The 18,475-nt window shown below is 41.7% G+C and overlaps 1 protein-coding gene across 4 annotated transcripts; it reads left to right on the top strand.

Moving 5' to 3' along the window:
• Positions 1-1,934: 1,934 nt before the first annotated feature.
• On the top strand, positions 1,935-17,667 carry LOC108061000 (probable G-protein coupled receptor B0563.6). 4 transcript variants are annotated; one of them, XM_017146962.3, is made up of 9 exons: positions 1,935-2,374; positions 2,498-2,742; positions 7,044-7,223; positions 8,326-8,491; positions 9,617-9,770; positions 13,740-13,889; positions 14,663-14,756; positions 14,818-15,487; positions 15,612-17,667. In XM_017146962.3, the coding sequence occupies exons 4-9, from the start codon at positions 8,348-8,350 to the stop codon at positions 15,732-15,734; spliced, it is 1,335 nt and encodes a 444-aa protein (XP_017002451.2). In that variant the 5' UTR covers positions 1,935-2,374; positions 2,498-2,742; positions 7,044-7,223; positions 8,326-8,347; the 3' UTR covers positions 15,735-17,667. The 4 variants fall into 4 exon arrangements, with proteins under 4 accessions (XP_017002451.2, XP_017002450.2, XP_070075133.1 ...); XM_017146961.3 differs by having other exon boundaries at positions 14,818-17,667; XM_070219033.1 differs by lacking the exons at positions 1,935-2,374; positions 2,498-2,742; positions 7,044-7,223; ... (1 more) ...; positions 9,617-9,770; positions 13,740-13,889 and adding an exon at positions 14,563-14,592.
• Positions 17,668-18,475: the final 808 nt, after the last annotated feature.

Here is an 18,475-nt window from a genome sequence, read left to right as displayed (position 1 = left end):
GCAAAATGCAAAATGTAAAACGCCGCAAATTGCTTGTAGACAACGCAGAGAACAACAACAACAACAGAGGAACGACGGATGGCAAAATGGAAATAGGAGATGAGCGGAAAAGTTGAGCGGTACAACGATGAAAGGCGGTTACTCTAGGACAAAATTATTAATTCATTTTGAATTTATTTGTTGCCTATGGCTATGAAGAAATTTGCAGTGATTACTTTGGCATTTCTATTTTTAAGCAGTAAGTTTAAAATAAATATATATATTTTAATTTTTTAATTAATCCATAACAAGGTATCTCCATTCTTAATTTAAGAAAATTCCAAATACCATTTACAACCATTCTAAAACTCTGCAAATAATAAATATTTAAAATACTATAATACTTGAAACTAGCGGGTAAGAAAATGGCCAAATATATTTAATTTGATTTTATGTAATCTATAAGTAATTCCATTTTGAAATTCAGAATCTAAAAATGCCTTTCGCTACATATTAATAAACCCTACACATGTTTATACCTATTTTATTTTACAAATATTCTAAAATTAGAAAAAATATTTAATTAAAAATCCTATAACATTTGAAATATATATTTTACAAATATTCTAAAAATCTAAAAAAAATTCATATTGATAGTATTTGAAATACTTATACTATACCGAAATGACACACATTTATACTTATTTAAGTTGACAAATATTCTAAAATGCTGCACAAAAAATTAAGATGATATTTAAAATATTTATTTAACAAATATTCTAAAAATCTAAAAAAATCCAAAACATAATACAGATAATATTTAAAATAAACATATTATTCCGACATGTTCACATTATACTTATTTAATTTGACAAATATCCTAAATTACTTCACAAAAAAATTAAGTTAAAAATACATTAATATTTGAAGTAAATATTTTACAAATATTCAAAAAATCTAAAAAAATCGCAATTTAATAAAGATAATATTTTAAATAATCATACTATCCCGACATGTTCTAAAATCTCTTCCAACCAAGTGAGCTCTATCTCTGACTGCAGTTTTGCTCTTCTTTTGTTGGCCAAAAGGATGGGGAAGTGGAAGGGGAAACTGCAACGAGGTGGCGAATACACACACTCGCAGGCACACACACACACAGTGACAGTGGGGAAAACAGGGTGAAGGACAATGCGTGCATAACGCTTATTGAAATAGTTCTCAAGTGAGTTCGACGCTGGCTGCGACGTCGTCAACGTGGGCTTGCCAAATGGGCCGCAAAAGGGTGGCCAAAAGGGCGGCAAGAAAAAAACAAGGGGGTGGTTTAAGCGGGGGGTGCTAACTGGGAGGCTGAAAGGCTGCCATTTAATGCCCAGAAACAGAAACAGAAGCAGAACCAGAAACAGAACCGGTTGAGACAGCTGATATTTGTGCCTGCAACTGTCTGTCCCACCGCACATTCCTCCTCCCCACTTTCTTCGTTCCACTTTCTTCGTATCTGGTTGCTGGTATCACGGCTGCCATTGCCGTGATTGTCAATACGCAATCCGTAATCCGGCGAAGGCTTAGGAAACCGAAGCAAGATAAGCAGCAGCTTACCAGCAGGACTGCTTCTGCTTCTGATTCAGCCGTGCTTTCCAGTTATGCTTTTCTGCCACTGCGGTCGGGTATTTATATTTGTTTTGATTTCATGCCCAGCTGGCTGAAAGCCTCTCCCCATTCCCAAGATTACATCACAAGTAAGTATATGACTAGGAAAGGCAGCAGCTGCATCCTGTTGATCAACCTTCCTGCAATCAGGCTGGGAAATTCCTTCTAGTACCCCAAAGAAATTCCCCCTTTTGCTGGTTGAAAGCCCCCGAATTTCCCCGCTTTCAATTGCCGCCTTCAACCAGCGTTCAATGTCTATAAAAGGAGGCTTGGCAGCCAGTTGCCACTCAGTTGCTCGTGGGCAGTCGAACAGCATGGACGTGTCGCAGCAGCAGCAGCAGCAGCAACAGCAACTGGAGCAACAGCAGCAGTAATCTCCTCCTTTTTCCAACTGGCCAACGGACCGCCAACCAGCAGCAAGGGATCACACTGCCAAATCTTCAGAATCCTTTCATTTTTTTTGCATTTTTTTTTTGGTTTGCTGGAGGGCGTGCGAAAAGCCAAAAAAAAAAAACAAACAAAAAAGTGGGCTTAAAGTTTTGAGTGAAGTATAAAAAGATAAAAAACTAAAAAAAAGCTAAAAACTTAAAAAAAAAATAAACCAAAAATAAATCAAGAGATACAGAGTGTCGAACAGTGCGTGAGTTGCAGTTACAGTTTTCAGTTTTCCGCTGGGAAAAGGGATTAAAAGGCGAATAAAAAACTTTTTGGCGCACAAAAGTAGGCAACAGCAACGCCAACTTTCTGGGTAAGTCTATCTTTATCTGAATGTGTGTGCGTGTGATTTTGTATTTGTGAGCGTGTGTGTGCTGCAGCAAAGCCTTAAGCCCTTTGAACGCATTTAAGTGCAGATTTATGTTTCGCCCCTCAGATCGACACAGACAGCCAATTAAAGTTGCCACAGCAGCTGCAACGCGTAGACATCACAGAATCACTGCCCCAAAAGAAGAACTAAGACTTTAGCCAGTAGAAGTGGAAGAAGCACTGCCATTGAAACAGCTACTGCCAGCAACAACAATAAAACAATACAAGGAACTGCAACAACAACGTGTTGCTGCCGCAAAACGCAGCAGCCGCAACGAGAGCGTCATCTCTGCCCTTCGCACGCCTCTGCGGGTAAGTTGACATTTCATTTTCATTTTGAGTGCATTTTCCCGCCAACGACAATCCACGGAAAACCCCAAGCACCCCAGCACCCAAATCTACCCCTTTTTCAGCGCGTTCATGTGTGCGTGTTAGTGTTTGTGCTAGTGCTAGTGATTGTGTTGGTATTAGTGCTGTGTCGGGGTCAGCGCGTTATTACAAGTTATGTCCTGTGCCAGCAGCTCGTAGTTCGCAGTTCGCAGTTCGCAAGTTCAGATTCACATTCACATTCAGATTCAACAACAATGGCCCTGGGACACCCACACACCCTTCCATTTCCACTTCCAATCCAAAAAGCGTAGCCAATCCAAACTGGCAGCAAAAGTCACGTTTGTCGAGTGGCAACACAACATTATTTAGAGCCAAGTCTCATCGCCAAGCCACGCCAGTTGAAACTGACAAACTCCGGTTCACGGGCTTCCCGAAACGAGCTTAAAATGTGTGTGGGTCAAATGTTAAACGGCCATCAGCCATCGGCCATCAGCGGCATCAGCTGGCAGCAGTTAACGGCGCTCCCTCGGGAGGCACTAATCGAAATATGGACTGAGAATCGCCCCAGGGACACAGCGAAAAAGGTGAAGGGATTTTCGGCAAAAATCTATAGAAAAAAACTAGTGAAAAACTTAATCTTAAGTGTAAGTAAATTCGTTTGTACGTTTAAAAACAAAACTTTTAAAATTATAACAGTCTTTTTTCTTCCAGAAGTTTTTGAACCACTTAAACAGGTGCCTAAAAGTATGCAACAAACTTTGTTCTTTTTTTCACCGCATATTTTTAGAAATCTTAATAAGTGATTTCAAAAACCTTAATTTTAAATAAACTGTAAGAAGGGCTTTTAAGCCACTTTTTATGTGTCTACAAATATGCAAAAAATTTCATTCTTTTTTTCACTGCATACTTTTAGACACTATTATAAGCGATTTCAAAACTCTTAATTGTTGACTGTAAAATGTTTAAATAAAATAAGACGTTTTTTTTTACACTCATAATTTTAAAAAAGATTTTATGAATAAAATAGACTTTTGAAAAACGCATTCCAATGCATTCAAGTCACTTCAGATTTTCTGCACCCGACTGGTTCGCATTAATAAAGACATGCCCACCAACATCTCAATAGTTTCTCCCCGTGGAGACGCATCCTGGTGAACTGCCAGGACACTAAGGACACACACACTTTGCATGTTTATCTCGCTGTGGGTGGCAATCCCGGCGGAACGAGCATGGCATCGCCGTTAAGCAATTTCGATAACTGCCGAGCGACAACGTCAACTGGTTATGCCAATTTATGGCCAAAGTTGCTAGTGTGCTGTGCATACAAATGTAAATTTAAATTGAAATTTAATCGGCCAGCGCAGGCGCCACTCTTGGCCGCCTTTTTTGCGATAAGTTTTCGATTAAAAACTCGTTTAGCGAGCCATCAGAAAATAGCAAAGCCAGTAGCCAGTGTGGAAAGTCCGAGAAGTTTCTGCTCCTGTTTCAGTTTTACGGTTGCCTTGGGGTTTTAATTAAAAGCTTAATTGGAGGGCGGAAAAAATTAAATAAAATGATTGCGTAATTAAAAGCAAACAAAGCCGACGAAAAATGCCAGTCGCCAGTAGCCAGTCGCCAAAAGGTGGTCAGCAAACAGCGAATGGCAAACAGAAGCAATAGGAAAAGCAACAGCAGCAGCAGGAGCGGCCATGTCCTGCCAGGGAAATTAAAAACTTAATGGTCAGAAAGGACACACATGGGAGGCTGTCAACGCTCAACGACTTTGGCCAACAGATGGAACAAGTTTATCCTGTGTTGAGTGAGTGTGCGTGTGTGAGTGCATTTTATGGGGAGAGGGGGTTGAGGGTAGGTGATTAGACGACTTTTCCAGCGAGAGACGTGTGTACAATGGTGCCGAAAGAAATCGAAAAGAGCCAAAGTCTGATTTAAAATTAATAATGAATATCAATGAGCAGTGGTGGGTGGCATAGCGATTATTGGAACACTGAAATCGAAAATTATTCAATAAGAATACTTCTTGTTCATGGGTCATTGCATAGTAGGTTTTGAAATCACTTGTAAATTTTAAAATAGGTATCTAAAAGTATGCAATGAAGAAGGGATAGTCTTCTTCGTGAATGAATTCAAAACACTTTTGGTTCAAAAATATATTGTTGCATACTTTTAGACAAGGTTTTTTGCAATTTTTCGCTTTAAAATTATATTATTATTATTATTATTATTATTATTATTATATTTTCTTCAACCGAAAATCCGTTTTAAATTTATATGAACAAGTTATTTTTCGAGTTACTTTCCCCCACATTTAAACCCACTGTCCTTGGCTTCTGGGATTCTGGGAATCTACTTAAACTTTGTCTTGAGTTGATTTCCTTTTACAGTTTGCTCGTTCTTGTTGCTGGAAAAACTTAATTTGCCGTCAGTCCGTTTGGCTGCGTGTGGGTGTGGGTGTCCTCCATACTCCATACGAGTATGTATGTATCCTCGCTGGCAGGGCTTGTCACTGGGGCCACATCATTTTGTGTGTAAATTAAAGAGCCAGTAGTCCAGAACCGCCCAGAAAATAGAAAACTGTCCACTCGCAGGGACACAGGCATATGGCAGGACACACAAGCACAGACACACACATGCCTGGCATATTCATCTATGTCGCACATCGTTAAGCGCTGCCAGTTTGACTTAATTTGCGTTAAACTTTTTTGTTAAACATATCATTCGCCAGCCAGGCCCCGGTGGCAAATATATATAGGGGGCGCTATTGGAGGCCCCAAACCCCAAAAGAAAATAACCAAAACGTGAAGCGGGAAATGTAAACAAAGGCATTAATCATGCCAGCACACATGCGGCAGCAGACAGGGATAGAGATAGATGGATCGCTGTGGAAAAAAAAGAGGGGGGCGGTAGCGGAAAAAGGGGGAAAAACCCTAGCAGGTCCATTAAGCTACGCTTCGGTTTTGGCTTTGCTTTTCTTTTCTTTTCCTTTCTTTTTTCCGTGTCCTGCGTTTCGGTGGGAAGATAAACAGGCCAAGTCACTCTCACATGGCATTTGTCGCCCCCCTTTCCTCCGCCACTGCCCCCATGTTTGTTTAAATGACAAACTGCTGTTTGTTAACCGAATAAAATGAAAAAGCCAAGCAGAAACTACAAAAAAAGAAAGTAAGGGAAGGGAGCAAGGGAGAAAGGGAAACGTAAAATGTAAAACAAATCCTGGGATAGTAGCGGGAGGGTTCTAGGGTGGCCCACAGCCCAACTGAACCGATCCGGGCTTCTATTTATTCGCCAGGCGAACTAAACCGCAATAACTGTAAGTGCTCGGCAAACAGCAGCGGCGAAGAAGAGCTCGAAAACCAAAAACTAACAAGCGACAGTTGACAGTCGACACCCGTCGCACCCCCCTAGGCCACCCCAGACCACCCTAGACCACCCTGAACCCAAACCACCGAGGCAGTCGTGTGTGTCGGACTGGTCTGGCGAATTATTATGATAATCGCAGGCATAAATTATGCCAGGATCCGAGACAAACAGACAAACAGACAGGCACAGAATCCCATTCCGGACTCAATGCAGGTGTCCTCGTACAGTGAGCACTCTCGACAGGAACCACAGCCACCCGACCAACCGACGGTCCCCAGTTGCTCCTGCTTTCGATGGCTTTTATGTGGTGCCTTGGGGAAATTAAGTTTGTGTCATGTTTGTGTCACCGCCACCGCACAAAGCTCTCTAAGCAAGGTGTTAGCCTCACCGAGTGCCATGTGCTACGCTATGCTTTTCCCACAGCGCCCACAGTGCGTATGCGTGATATGCAAATGCCGTTCGCCGCAAAAAGTGCTGCATACTTTCGGGCTGCAACCTGGGGCATCGAGCCACGCTTTCTGCCATTTCGACACACGGACACAAAGCCATTTGCCCTTAAAGCTCAGCAACCATTTTTTTGTTGTCGTTGTATGTTATAATTCTTTGTATATTTTGTTTCCCCCCGCCACATTCCCGCTTGTTTGCCACGCTCGGGGGCAATTTATCAAATATTTTATACGAATTTCTGCTGCCTGTCAACGTTGATTTTAGCGCTTAGCCGGGCGCGTTAAGGGGGAGTGGCCGTGTGGCCGTGTGGGAGTGGCGGCAAATAAAGCACACCTGTTGCCCACACGTCAATAATAATGTGAGACAGAGTGTCCTGAGTGTCCTGTCGCATAATAAAGAAGGAAACAAAAAAAAAAAAACACCCACCCACCCACATGACGAGCAGAAAAGTTCGACTGACACATCGTTTCTCCTCCTCGCAGGCGGCCTCAAAAATAAAAGAGAACTCAAGATGCAGAACGCCAGGATTGCCAGGATCGCAACCAACTCTGCCCGGGCTTGTCACCGGCAACGATTCTACGAACCCAATGCCGAAGTACGCTGGCAGCACTCCGAGCACTAAACCGGCTGAGTGGAGCCACTAGCACCCCGGATCCGAACAGGTAATGCTTACTGAGATGTCTCCTCAGCCTCTCTGCACAGAGAGAATATCCAACTGAGTTGGGGATATTCTTAAAAATATATTTCTTCATTTGAGCTGAAAATGTTTTCACTCTTCTCAGCAATTTGTTCTGATATTTAGTACATTTATACTTACTTTTAAGAACGAATGTTCTCGATTCAAGATTCCTCTTTTTTTTATATTAAGAGCATTCTTACTCGCCTTTTTAGGAACGAATGTTCTTGGTTCAAGAATCCTCTCTTCTCCTAAGTTCTTTCTGATATTGGAAACAATTGCGCTACGTCGGCTTTCAAGAACGAATGTTCTCTTTTCAAGATTCCTCTCTTCTCACCATTTGTTTCTGATATTGAGAACATTCTTACTCGTCTCTTTAGAAACGAATGTTCTCAATTCAAGATTTCTCTCTCTCCCCCTCAACTCTCATCCTTTCTTCTGAAAATGAGAGCATTCTTACTCGGTTTCTAAGAGCGAATGTTCTTAATTCAAGACTCCTCTCTTCTCACCATTTATTTTTTCTGATATTGTGAATATTTTCGCCTACTCGCTTTAAAGAACATTCGTTCCCGATTCAAGAACAATGGGCTCTCGACTTTTTCTTGCTGTGCATAGCACCTAGCCACGCTCTAGGGACCTTTTATTCTCCCATTCACGGCCAACTTATTTACGGTCCGCAATTATTTCCAGCATTTTATTTTTACGTCTCTCAGTGGCAGTTGCTTTTCAATTTTTCGTTGATTTGTTTGTGCTGCGCGTCGGCAATCAAAGTCCCAATTGTTACGCCAACTGGCCCACCGCCCCCTTATCGTTTTTTGTTTGTGTTTGTGTTTCTTTGGCGCTTTGTTTTTATCGCACTGTGTACAAGTGAACGCTTCCGTTTCCGCTAGTCGCGTCACAGTCAGTTCGTTTTGGTTTGGCTTGAAGCTCCCCCCCTTCCCTATTTAAATTACATGGCAATCGCAATGGCATTCCAAAGGCATTCATTCATGAGAAACAGCCAACAGCTAGGGAAAAAGGGAGATACTATTTTTACACGCAATTTCTCAGGGGTAGCCTTACTTACACAAATTAAACTCGATTCGCAGCGGCGGCACAAGCGGAGGAACTATGATAACAAGGCTCTACAACACCGAAGAGGATCCCGCCTACTGCTCGTTCATCTGGGGCTCCAATCTCACCAGCAGCGCAGATGTCCTGGCCGCCAATGCCACGTCCGTCTTTAGCAGCGACCTAAGGGACGACTTCTATCGGGTGAGTGGCTCCCATTTTCTCTTTTATATTTTCTATCCATTGAATAGTGGTTATTCTGTTGATTTCTGGCTTCTGGCTCGCACCTTGGGCCAGTTAGTTGGTATTCGATATTGGGCGTTGGGCATTGGACCCTCGCAGCCTTCGGGGGATGCCTGCTGCGCAGGAAAACTGTTGCCTACTTTCGGGCGCCGCGGGAAATGTTTTCCACAAATGTTTTCAGCCAAACGGAGGAGAAAGTGCGGGGAATTGCTCATTTCAGGGCACAGCAGGCTCAGTTGCAAGGCCTCCGTGTATCCAAGGCATCCAGTTGTCAGGTTCACTCAACTCTTTAAAGTCCAGCTAACCCCTGGTTTAAAAACGAAATATAATTTATATTGACTTTGCTAATAAAACTTTTTAGAATAAAACGTTACGGAAATCCAAAGTAAGCATTTTTTGAACCGCAAAATGAACAAATTAAAAAGTACAACATTTTAAGTCAAATTCATTACAAATAACTTTTTAATAATATTTAAAAAATAGTAAAGAGTACAAAATAAATTTTTAAATTGCAAAATTGCTAAACTTTTTCTAAAAAGTTTTAAAGGGAAATTTTTAAAAATATTTTTTCTTATTTTTGCATGTGGTTTATATAGTTTTGACCTTACAAATTAGTAAACAATTTGATTTTTGCTAATCATACTTTTTTTTAACATTAATTTCTTTTGCTCACAAATTCTTAAAAGGTCAAAATAGGAAGAGGCTCCTAACAATTGCACCTTGTTAATACAGGGTACTAAAATGTAACCCAAAAAGCTGACAGACAAGCGAAAGCTGCTTTGTTCGCAACTCTGGCACAAGACGATGCAAAAATAGAAAACAAAAAGGAAAAAAGGGGTGGCAAAGTGAGGCAAATGGAGGGCACATGTGGCAGCAAAGGAGCAAGGGGCTTAGGAATGGGGAATGCGTGTGTGCATAAAAAGTGGCAAAATAAAAGTGTCAAGTTGACTATTGAATTTTTATCTGCGGAGCCAAGCCAACAAAGCAGGCGAAGCCACAAAGAGATGATTTACGAGCTGCCGTTCCTGCAGCCCCATCCCCCATCCCCATTGCCACTTGTTTACTATATGTATATCCCTTTTTCAGGATGTGGAGGATCCGCGGACGGAATCGTTGAGGGAGTACTGCTATGGCCTGGTGCTGCCCATCATCTGCGCCATGGGCATCATAGGCAATGTGCTCAACCTGATTGTGCTCACCAGGCGCAACATGCGTGGCACCGCCTACATCTACATGAGGGGTAAGTATGCCACATACTATATACCAGGGGTCACACGCCTTTCTTGCGTTGGGCACACGTCGATTCTTCTTTGTGTCAACAACAATTTCATTGGTCTTTTTTATCGTCGCTAATTTAAATGAAAATTATTTTTGTCTTTTGTAAATGACCTTCCCTGCTAAATACCTCCTCCAAGGAGTCCTTAGCCACACACACACTACCGAACAGAAACAGGCGAATTCCTTGTGCCAAAAGACCAACCTCATTTCGAGATCCATTTCGGCCTGCTGAATTCCAATTAATCGGCAACCACATGCAGACCAATATTCAACTATTTCGTACTCTGAGGCAGTAATCAGTAATGCGAATTCCCAGGCCCAATGGTCGGCTAATATGACGGTTAGCTGAAAACCGAAAACCCAAAACCGAATGCATGCCCAATTACCTGAGACTGGCATCCAAATGGAACAGTATCCATTTCCAAAGGCCATGCACAATGCACAATCCTCCTTTTTTAAGCCTGTTGCTGCATTTCTGTGTGCGAACTAAATCCGAATTCAGTTTTTCCTTTGAGCAAAAATTCAGCATTCGAATCAAAGCTAAAAATATGAAAATATTAAATTACACAAAACCTGTAGTTATGAGTAGCAAATTTGATTAGTTTTCAGCCAATGGGAAACCGAAATGAAAATTGGACAAAGGCAGCTTTCACAATTATCAATTCAATTTGTGGAAAAGGTAAGAAAACCTATTGTTTTTTCTCTTCATTCGATTGGGCCCAGCTTTTTTGTCCAGCCATCAAAATAATCATTGTCAAATGTCAGCCCACAAAAAGAAGTAAAATTCCATTGACAAGGCAGCAGTGGTGATTAGTGAATTTACAGCACAATTGATTGAAAATCGAATATCGAATAATGCCAGCATAATGCCATTGTTCTCCAGAGCTGCCATACAGTAGCGTCTAATGAATTCCTCTTTTTAACTTTGCACTCGCTTTGCACAAGAAGCCCAAATACTAAATACCATGTTCATTTCCCATTTCCCATTTTGGGCTATGATTTGCGATAACCCATATTGGATTTTTTTGGCCCAGAGAACGACACTCGTATGTCTTCGCCCACGCAAACATTGGATTTCCTCAGCTTCATTGGCATTCCGGAGGTTGGGGTTTGGGGATTGAGGGCTCGACTCTTGACTGATTGCCAAATTGAGTTTCGCTTTAGAACATATGTATTCGTCGGTTCCCCCTCGCCAAGCCCATGTGGCCATTGTGCCCCAGAATTTATTCATTAACCTCGACGATTTCTGGCGAAATTGAAGCTGCCACAATGCGGCTAATGTATGCGCAGCGCCGTGTGCGTGTGCAGCTTCATTGAAAGTTATTTCATTAGATGAGACCGGTTAACCCCGTGGAAATTTATGCAGAGCCACTAAGCCTGTGCCACGCCCCCTGAAAGCAGCCCCGAAACCAGCTGTATTCGCATTCCACTGTATTAGACAGCATGTCAACTCTATTAGACACTCGTTTGCTTTATGGCGCTTTAATTGATTAATGAGCTCCACTTCCGTTCCCACTTTTCGGGCGGGGAAAAAGGCAACTTTGTCAACGCCGCCACTTGCTGGTAATTTTTGTTTAGCGTCGACTATCAGTCATGGCGAGCACAAACCCAAACCCGAGCCCAAAAAAAGGAAAGTGGAAGGACAACAGAAGCAGGCGACTCACTTTACTTTTCATGGGAAATTCCCCCACACAAGCCGAAGCGTGGGATACCCTGGGCAAGATGACTTAACATTTAGATTCCACGAAAACCTAAAAAACACTTAGTGTCAGAGCTGAAAGCCTTATGGCCATTACTTTAATAGATTTCCCAACATTTCTGTTTTGAGCCCTTCCTATTAGAACCTGACATAGAGATTGGTGACCCCGATGCATACAAAAAGTTCGTTGAAATTCAACGATCTACTGCTTTTAGATCTCAAGACCGTAAAACCATTATTTCAGATCCAGATTTCCCCGCCCTTTCCGCTTTTAGACACTGCTATGGAGATTGGTGACCCCAATGTATATTAATATTACACTCTATCTGTTTAATTTTAATAATTTAATGTTAAATGTAACTATTTTTCTTTTGTTTATTTTAAGTTTTGTAAAATACCCTATTATTATTTTTTCCAAAGTGACCGATGTAATAATTTATAAGACCTAGTCTTGTCTCATCGGGATAAAACAAATAAATAAATTAAATTAAAATTATAAACAAATTCGATCAAATTCACAGATATAACTGTTTTTTTAAAGCAGCAGATCTCAGTCTTTGTTTTCATAGATTTCCCGCCAATTCCGCCATTTCATCTTTCACTTTAGACACTGCCATTGAGACTGGTGACCCCGATGAATAAAAACATTCGTTTAAATACCCCGATCCAACTGTTTCTTAGAGCTGACGATCTGAACCATTGTTTTTCATAGATTTCCCGGCATTTCCGCTTTAATTTTTCACTTTATACATTGCCATGGATTGGTGACCCCGATGGATAAAATAAAACCCGTTCAACTCTTCCGATCTAACAGTTTTCAGACCAGCAAGCCTTAGCGCCATTATTTTCATAGATTTTCCACCATTTCCGCAGTGAACTTTCGCTCTTTGGACCAGGCTCGTGCCCCCGATTACCAACAGACTTTATGGCCTGCCAAGGGCCAAAAATGTGTGGCCGATCTGACTGGAATTTAAGTACCCCATAAAAGGGTATAGGGCAAGGGCGAGGAAGTCCCTGCGAAATGCGAAAATAAAATGTAAAATGTGAAATGCTTCAAATGTAATACGCATGCTATGGCAGCATAATTGATTGCCCTTTCGACTGCCTTTTAGGCGGGAGAAAGAGGAGAAATGCAAAGCGACCAGACCCTTTGGCTGGTGGACGACTAGGACTCCTCCTCCTTCTGGCTGAAATATCACTAGCTCAAGTGGCAGTAAATAAAAGTTGTGAAGAGCCTTTCGCCGGCATGAGTAATAATGACCGAAATCAGAGCGCCGAGCCAACCCAAACGCTCTGCTCTGCTCATTTTATTAAAATAACAAAAATATTTTGCTGCTCGCAGCCTTTTTACGATGCCAACCGACTGGCTGGCTGCCCCATTTGTTATTTGGCGGTCATTGCCACCGAATGGTGTCCTGTCCCTCGTCCTTCATCCTTTTCTCTGGGGCTCGTGTGTGCTGTGTGTGTGTGCTGTGTTTTGACCAAAGTTATGCAGTTGCGGATGGGCAAAAAATGTTTTATTGCCAACCGGGGAATGCCAAAGTGGCCAGAGGCCCCTGAGGAGATCCCTGATCTTGAAACGAGCGAGATCCCGCTTAAAGCCACTCCATCACTGGAAGGAATTCCACAGCTGACAGGACAAACACAAGAGATTTTCACACAGAACGGGGTGCTGATGTCCTGATGGGCAGTACACTTGTCAGGCTTGGCGCAAACAAAACTGACATTTATATTGATGCGGCGGCCCTGTGCCCAATTAGAGATGCCCATCATTATGAGAGCGGCCCATATCCTATCCTCTGCCATCCGGTGGCCTCCCCAAGTCAAACTTGTGTGTGTTTGCACAGCAATTTGGCGGGAAGCGGCGGCAGGACGCACATGATATTAGTAATAATGTAATTATATGGTCATAAACAAAATAATAAATCAATAAACAACGCACACACACACAGCACGCACAAAGTTGTCAAAAGAGAAAAACGAGAAAGAGGAAGTTAAGAAAAGGGAACCGGAAAGGAAAGCCATTCATTTGGGCCGCGACTCAAGTGCTCGTGTGTGTTCGTACGTGTGCGTATGTGTGTGTGCCAGGACTTCCTGTTGCCACATGGTCGACGGAAACGGCGCCATAATTATGCCATAAACCCAACCATAAAGGACATTTTTATAGATTTGCCCGAGTTAATCCCTTTGTTATTCTCCTCTTTCTCCTCCCTTTCTCTCGTGTCTTTTTAGCCTACTCCACTGCCGCCCTGTTGGCCATTGTGTTCGCCATCCCCTTCGGCATCCGCATGCTGGTGCACAAGGATCGAGGACAGTGGGAGGAGTTCGGCCCCGCCTTCTACACCGCCCACTTGGAGCTTTATTTGGGCAACGGCTGTTTGGGTGAGTCTCGGCTGAAAGCTTTCGAGGGTCGAATCTCGAAGCTTTAAAGGTTGGACGCAGCTTTACGATTGACAGGAATCTCTGGTTGACTCGCTTAAATATTACAAATTATTATAAATTATAAGATACAAATGTCTGCATATTTGATTCAAAATGTCGTATTTAATATTTCAATTAAAATTAAAAAAAAAAACAAACAAATATTAAAATGCATGACTAAATTTGAAAATATTTGTGTTGAGGTGAATGATATTTACTTTAAGCATTTTTATATTAAAATCAAAGTCTCAAATCCTCAAATTAACTATAAATGTTAAATCTAATATTTCTCTTTTTTTAATTAAAGCAAATTAATATTAAATTTGGTGTGAAATCTATTGATTTCCCACACTAATAAAATCGAATATTTAATAAAAAAGGCATAAAAAATAACGTGATTTAAATAACATCGAGCTGGTCATATTTACTTTAAATATTTTTAGTCAGTAAAAAATAATTTCATGTTCAAATCAAAATTTTAAAGTATTTAAAATAACTGCATTCAATTAATGAAAACCAAAACGATCTTTAAATATACAACATTTTTTACCAGTGTACTTTTTCTCAATAAGTGTTGTAATAATAATTGAAAATGACTTCAAAATTAGTTATTATACCTATATTTTCTTGTAAGACTGTGTAACTTGTGAACTAATTGCCCGATGTATTGTAATCTATTTTAATTAACAGCATCAACTTAATATTTATATTAACATTTTGTTGTGGCTACCTAGGCGTTGGCGTAATGATGTTACTAGTGCTGACCATCGAACGTTACGTGTCCGTCTGCCATCCCGGCTTCGCTCGACCAGTGATGGGACCACCGGGGTAAGTCGCAGACCTGCATCCCCCACCCACCAACTCCATTTCATTCCCGAATCCCCAACAGCGTGGTGGTCTTCCTCACCTGCCTGGCCACGGTGATCGTCTACCTGCCGAGCATCTTTCGCGGCGAGCTGATCAAATGCATCTTCGGCTCCAGCGACGTCTACGTGTACTTGCGGCGCGACAACACGATCTACCAGCAGACGATCTTCTATCGCGTCTACAAGATCATGCTCGAGGTGATCTTCAAGCTGGTGCCCACCCTGGTGATCGGCGGCCTCAACTTGCGCATCATGATGGTCTACCGGCGGACCTGCGAGCGCCGCCGTCAGATGGTCCTCAGTCGTCCACATGCCCATGGTCATGGTCATGGTCATGGCCATGGACATGGACATGGACACGGACACGGGCATGGACATGGATATATGAAGGACGACGATCCGAGGAAGTTCGCCGAGGAGCGGCGATTGTTCCTGCTGCTCGGCAGTACCTCGATCCTGTTCCTTGTGTGCGTCTCGCCGATGGCCATACTCCACATGACGATCGCCTCGGAGGTCTACCCGAGCTTCCCCTTCCAGGTGTTCCGGGCCAGCGCCAATCTGCTGGAGCTGATCAACTACTCGCTGACCTTCTACATCTACTGTCTGTTCAGCGAGGACTTCCGCAACACCCTGGTGCGGACCATCAAGTGGCCCTGGCTGAAGGGCAAGTTCTGCCATCAGGCCGAGCACGAGGTGAGTGCCAGTCCACCGGCCACAGCCGGAACTGTAGCCGTAGCCGGATTAGGAACCGGAACTGGAATCGGGCAGGTTTCTAATTTTCATCCGGCTATACCGGCGCTGACTCTCACACCCGCAGAACCCGAGGAACGACCCCGACTTGCCAATGGCGTGCTTCACTAAGGTGGAGAGGGGCCATCAGAAGCACAACCACAACCACATTACCACCACCTCGGGCCTGGGACGATCGAGTAGCATTTAGCACAGGGCCAAGAGCCAACGAAACCGCCAACACCGTCAGCACCACCATAATCACCAACAACTCCATTGCCACCACCTCCACCCGTCCGCCATTCGAGATCCGAAGCGAAAGAAACCCCCCCAGCCCCAGCCCCACCCCCAGACCAGAGTAAACCCGCCACCACCATCCCCCACTGTCATCACTTCCACCACCCCCCAGGTCACCGAGGTGTGAGGGGTGAGAGGTGTGAGGCTTCCCTTGCTTGCAATGCTGCAATGCTGCAATGCTGCGATCCTGCGGCAAACGATAGGCGATTAAATGTAAGCGATATACGATAAACGATTAACGATAAACGATAAATAATAACCAGTGTCTGTGTATGTGTTCCTTAAGCGTATATAAATATATGAATACATTTTTTTTGTAGCACTAGGCTTAGGGATACAAATACAACTTAATCGAAAATGCATCAATAATCGGAAGAACCGTAAGAAAGATAGCAAAGCGATACCAGAAGTTACTACCTATCGATAGGTAAAAACTTCAAACCGACTATCGCTGAAAAAAAAACAAAATAGCTTGGGAAATATATGTGTGTGTATGTCGCAGGATTAAGATAATTAACCAACCATATTTACTGATGCAAATATGATGACGTCGCAAATGGATACCTTGCCATATGATAAGGAAGGAGCTAGTATACTCTAGTTTTAGATGCATTTCACAGACAAACAGAACAGGCACAGAACAGAAACATCAGAATCTACATCAACAGACAGACATATAGACTAACATCCAGACAGACAGATGAGACGAGACACACAACACAGCGAGAGAGAGCTAGACGGTATGATGATATACAGACATACAATACTTATATATACACTTGCATATAACTATATGTGAATGATATTTATGTAAACGACGTATTTATGTATACACGCGTAATTTTAAGCGAATATATTTATATATGCATATATGTATCTATTGATTATAGCATTTAAGTGTGCGCAAGAGGAATCCCCCGATTCCCCAGATTCAGATCGGGATCCTAGGATCCTAAGGTCTAGATCTAGATCCATCTGACATCCTGATGAGCCCTTTCGTCTGACGAAACTGTATTGAATTGTGTGTGAATTGAGATTGAATTGAATTTGATTGTTAAGTTAATTAATTATAGTTCTACTTTTAATTCTAGTTATAATTCGAGAACTAAGTTATCTAGTCATCTAGAGTAATCGATGCGATTTGAGATTTAAGGTTACCCCGCCCTTGGTTGTCAGTCTGAAGGGGAAGACCCGTGGCCCCCCGAACTCCAGTTGACCCCTTTGACCCCTTGCAGCACGCGTAGCTAACTTAACTAAATGTGTGTACCTAGTATTAAAACAAAGCAAAGCAACCGAAACTGTTCAGTGATGTCTATTTACATTTACCCAGTGCAACGAGCTCGTTAGTAGTTGCTGCGCAAACCCATGGCTAAGCTATGGACTGCATTGCAACTCACAACTTACAACTTACAAATATCTAAATGTATATCTACGTAACGATGGAACAGGATACAGGCAGTTTGCTTATAACGAGTAGCGGCGAAGGCGTAGGTCGAACCCTTCGAAATTCACGAGGAGTTTCAAGAGAGCAAGTAATTTATTTTGGCAGCGACTTTAGTGAATATATAACCCGGGATAAATTCTGAAAGTATATCGGAGCGATATATTGGATAATATTATGGTTGCTGAGATCCTCCTCGTACAGTTCCATGCGATTTTTAAGAAATTCCTACTGAAACATAATAGATCCATAACAGTTCCATGGTACTTGAAATACTATATTACGGTCTTCTTTTCTTATATTTTGGGTTACTTTTTCAAAACACATTCTAAGCAAGGAAGGAAGCTTCGGCATGCAAAAATTTAAATACCCTTGCGACTAAAACCATATCATGCAGTTATCATCAGAAGCAAATGTAAATGTGTAAATGTGACAGATTTTTACAAAAACAGACCGATGACAGCTATATAATTTGTATGGGTATTATGGGTATTTCCAGGATGTCGGACGTGACAGTTTTTTGACTTTAACTTTAAAAATAAGAGTGATTTTTGTCGCGTCCATTAATCTCTTATTTTATTTATTTCTAAAATCTGGCTGCACATACCCTTCATTTTTTTCTCCATAAAAAAAAGAACGTCAGAGCTATATAACAAAAAAAAAAAAGTGCAAAATATATACTCCGTCACCCCTATTTTTAAAGTTAAAATAAAAAACTGTCACGTCCGATTTCTTGGAAATGCCCATATGGGCAATTCTCGGAGGATGTCAACCAAGCCAAAAAGCTTCAAAGTTGATAAGAACATATTTCTATATAGTTTTGCTTTGATATTTGATTCTAGCTAGACAGATCCTCAACTAATTTAATCATTTCGAGTATCCTTGCATAATTTTTTACGATAATACTTATGATATGGACTAAAAGATATTTTATTTATTTTTGTGGTATTTTTTAAAGTTGCTTCTAAACCGTTTTTTTGACGTTAAGGCTAAAGAAAAACCACCTAACAAAAGAATGAAAAAATTTGTGGCGTATACATAGCTTGCAACATTCACTTAAATGCAAAGCATAAAAATGTCGCGGGCGACAGCAGAGAATTGCCCATATTTTAATGGTACATTTTTTTTAAAATTAAAATTTTTTTTATTCTTAAAGAAAAACTTTGCTTTTTATATGTAAAAAACAATTGATTCCTTAGCCTGAAATATTAAAA

Source organism: Drosophila takahashii, chromosome X (assembly GCF_030179915.1).
Source record: "Drosophila takahashii strain IR98-3 E-12201 chromosome X, DtakHiC1v2, whole genome shotgun sequence".
Taxonomy (NCBI): Eukaryota; Metazoa; Arthropoda; class Insecta; order Diptera; family Drosophilidae; genus Drosophila; species Drosophila takahashii.
The sequence above is the reverse complement of the archived record's forward strand: the minus strand, read 5'-3'. Positions and strand labels throughout refer to the sequence as shown.

What these genes read in the sequence shown, in the direction of transcription:
- LOC108061000 (XM_017146961.3), top strand. Translation starts at nt 8,348, where the DNA reads ATGATAACAAGGCTCTACAACACCGAAGAGGATCCCGCCTACTGCTCG. An exon ending in CGCCTACATCTACATGAGGG is followed by an intron (nt 9,771 to 13,739) that starts GTAAGTATGCCA and finishes GTGTCTTTTTAG; the next exon opens with CCTACTCCACTGCCGCCCTG. An exon ending in TTTGGGCAACGGCTGTTTGG is followed by an intron (nt 13,890 to 14,662) that starts GTGAGTCTCGGC and finishes GTGGCTACCTAG; the next exon opens with GCGTTGGCGTAATGATGTTA.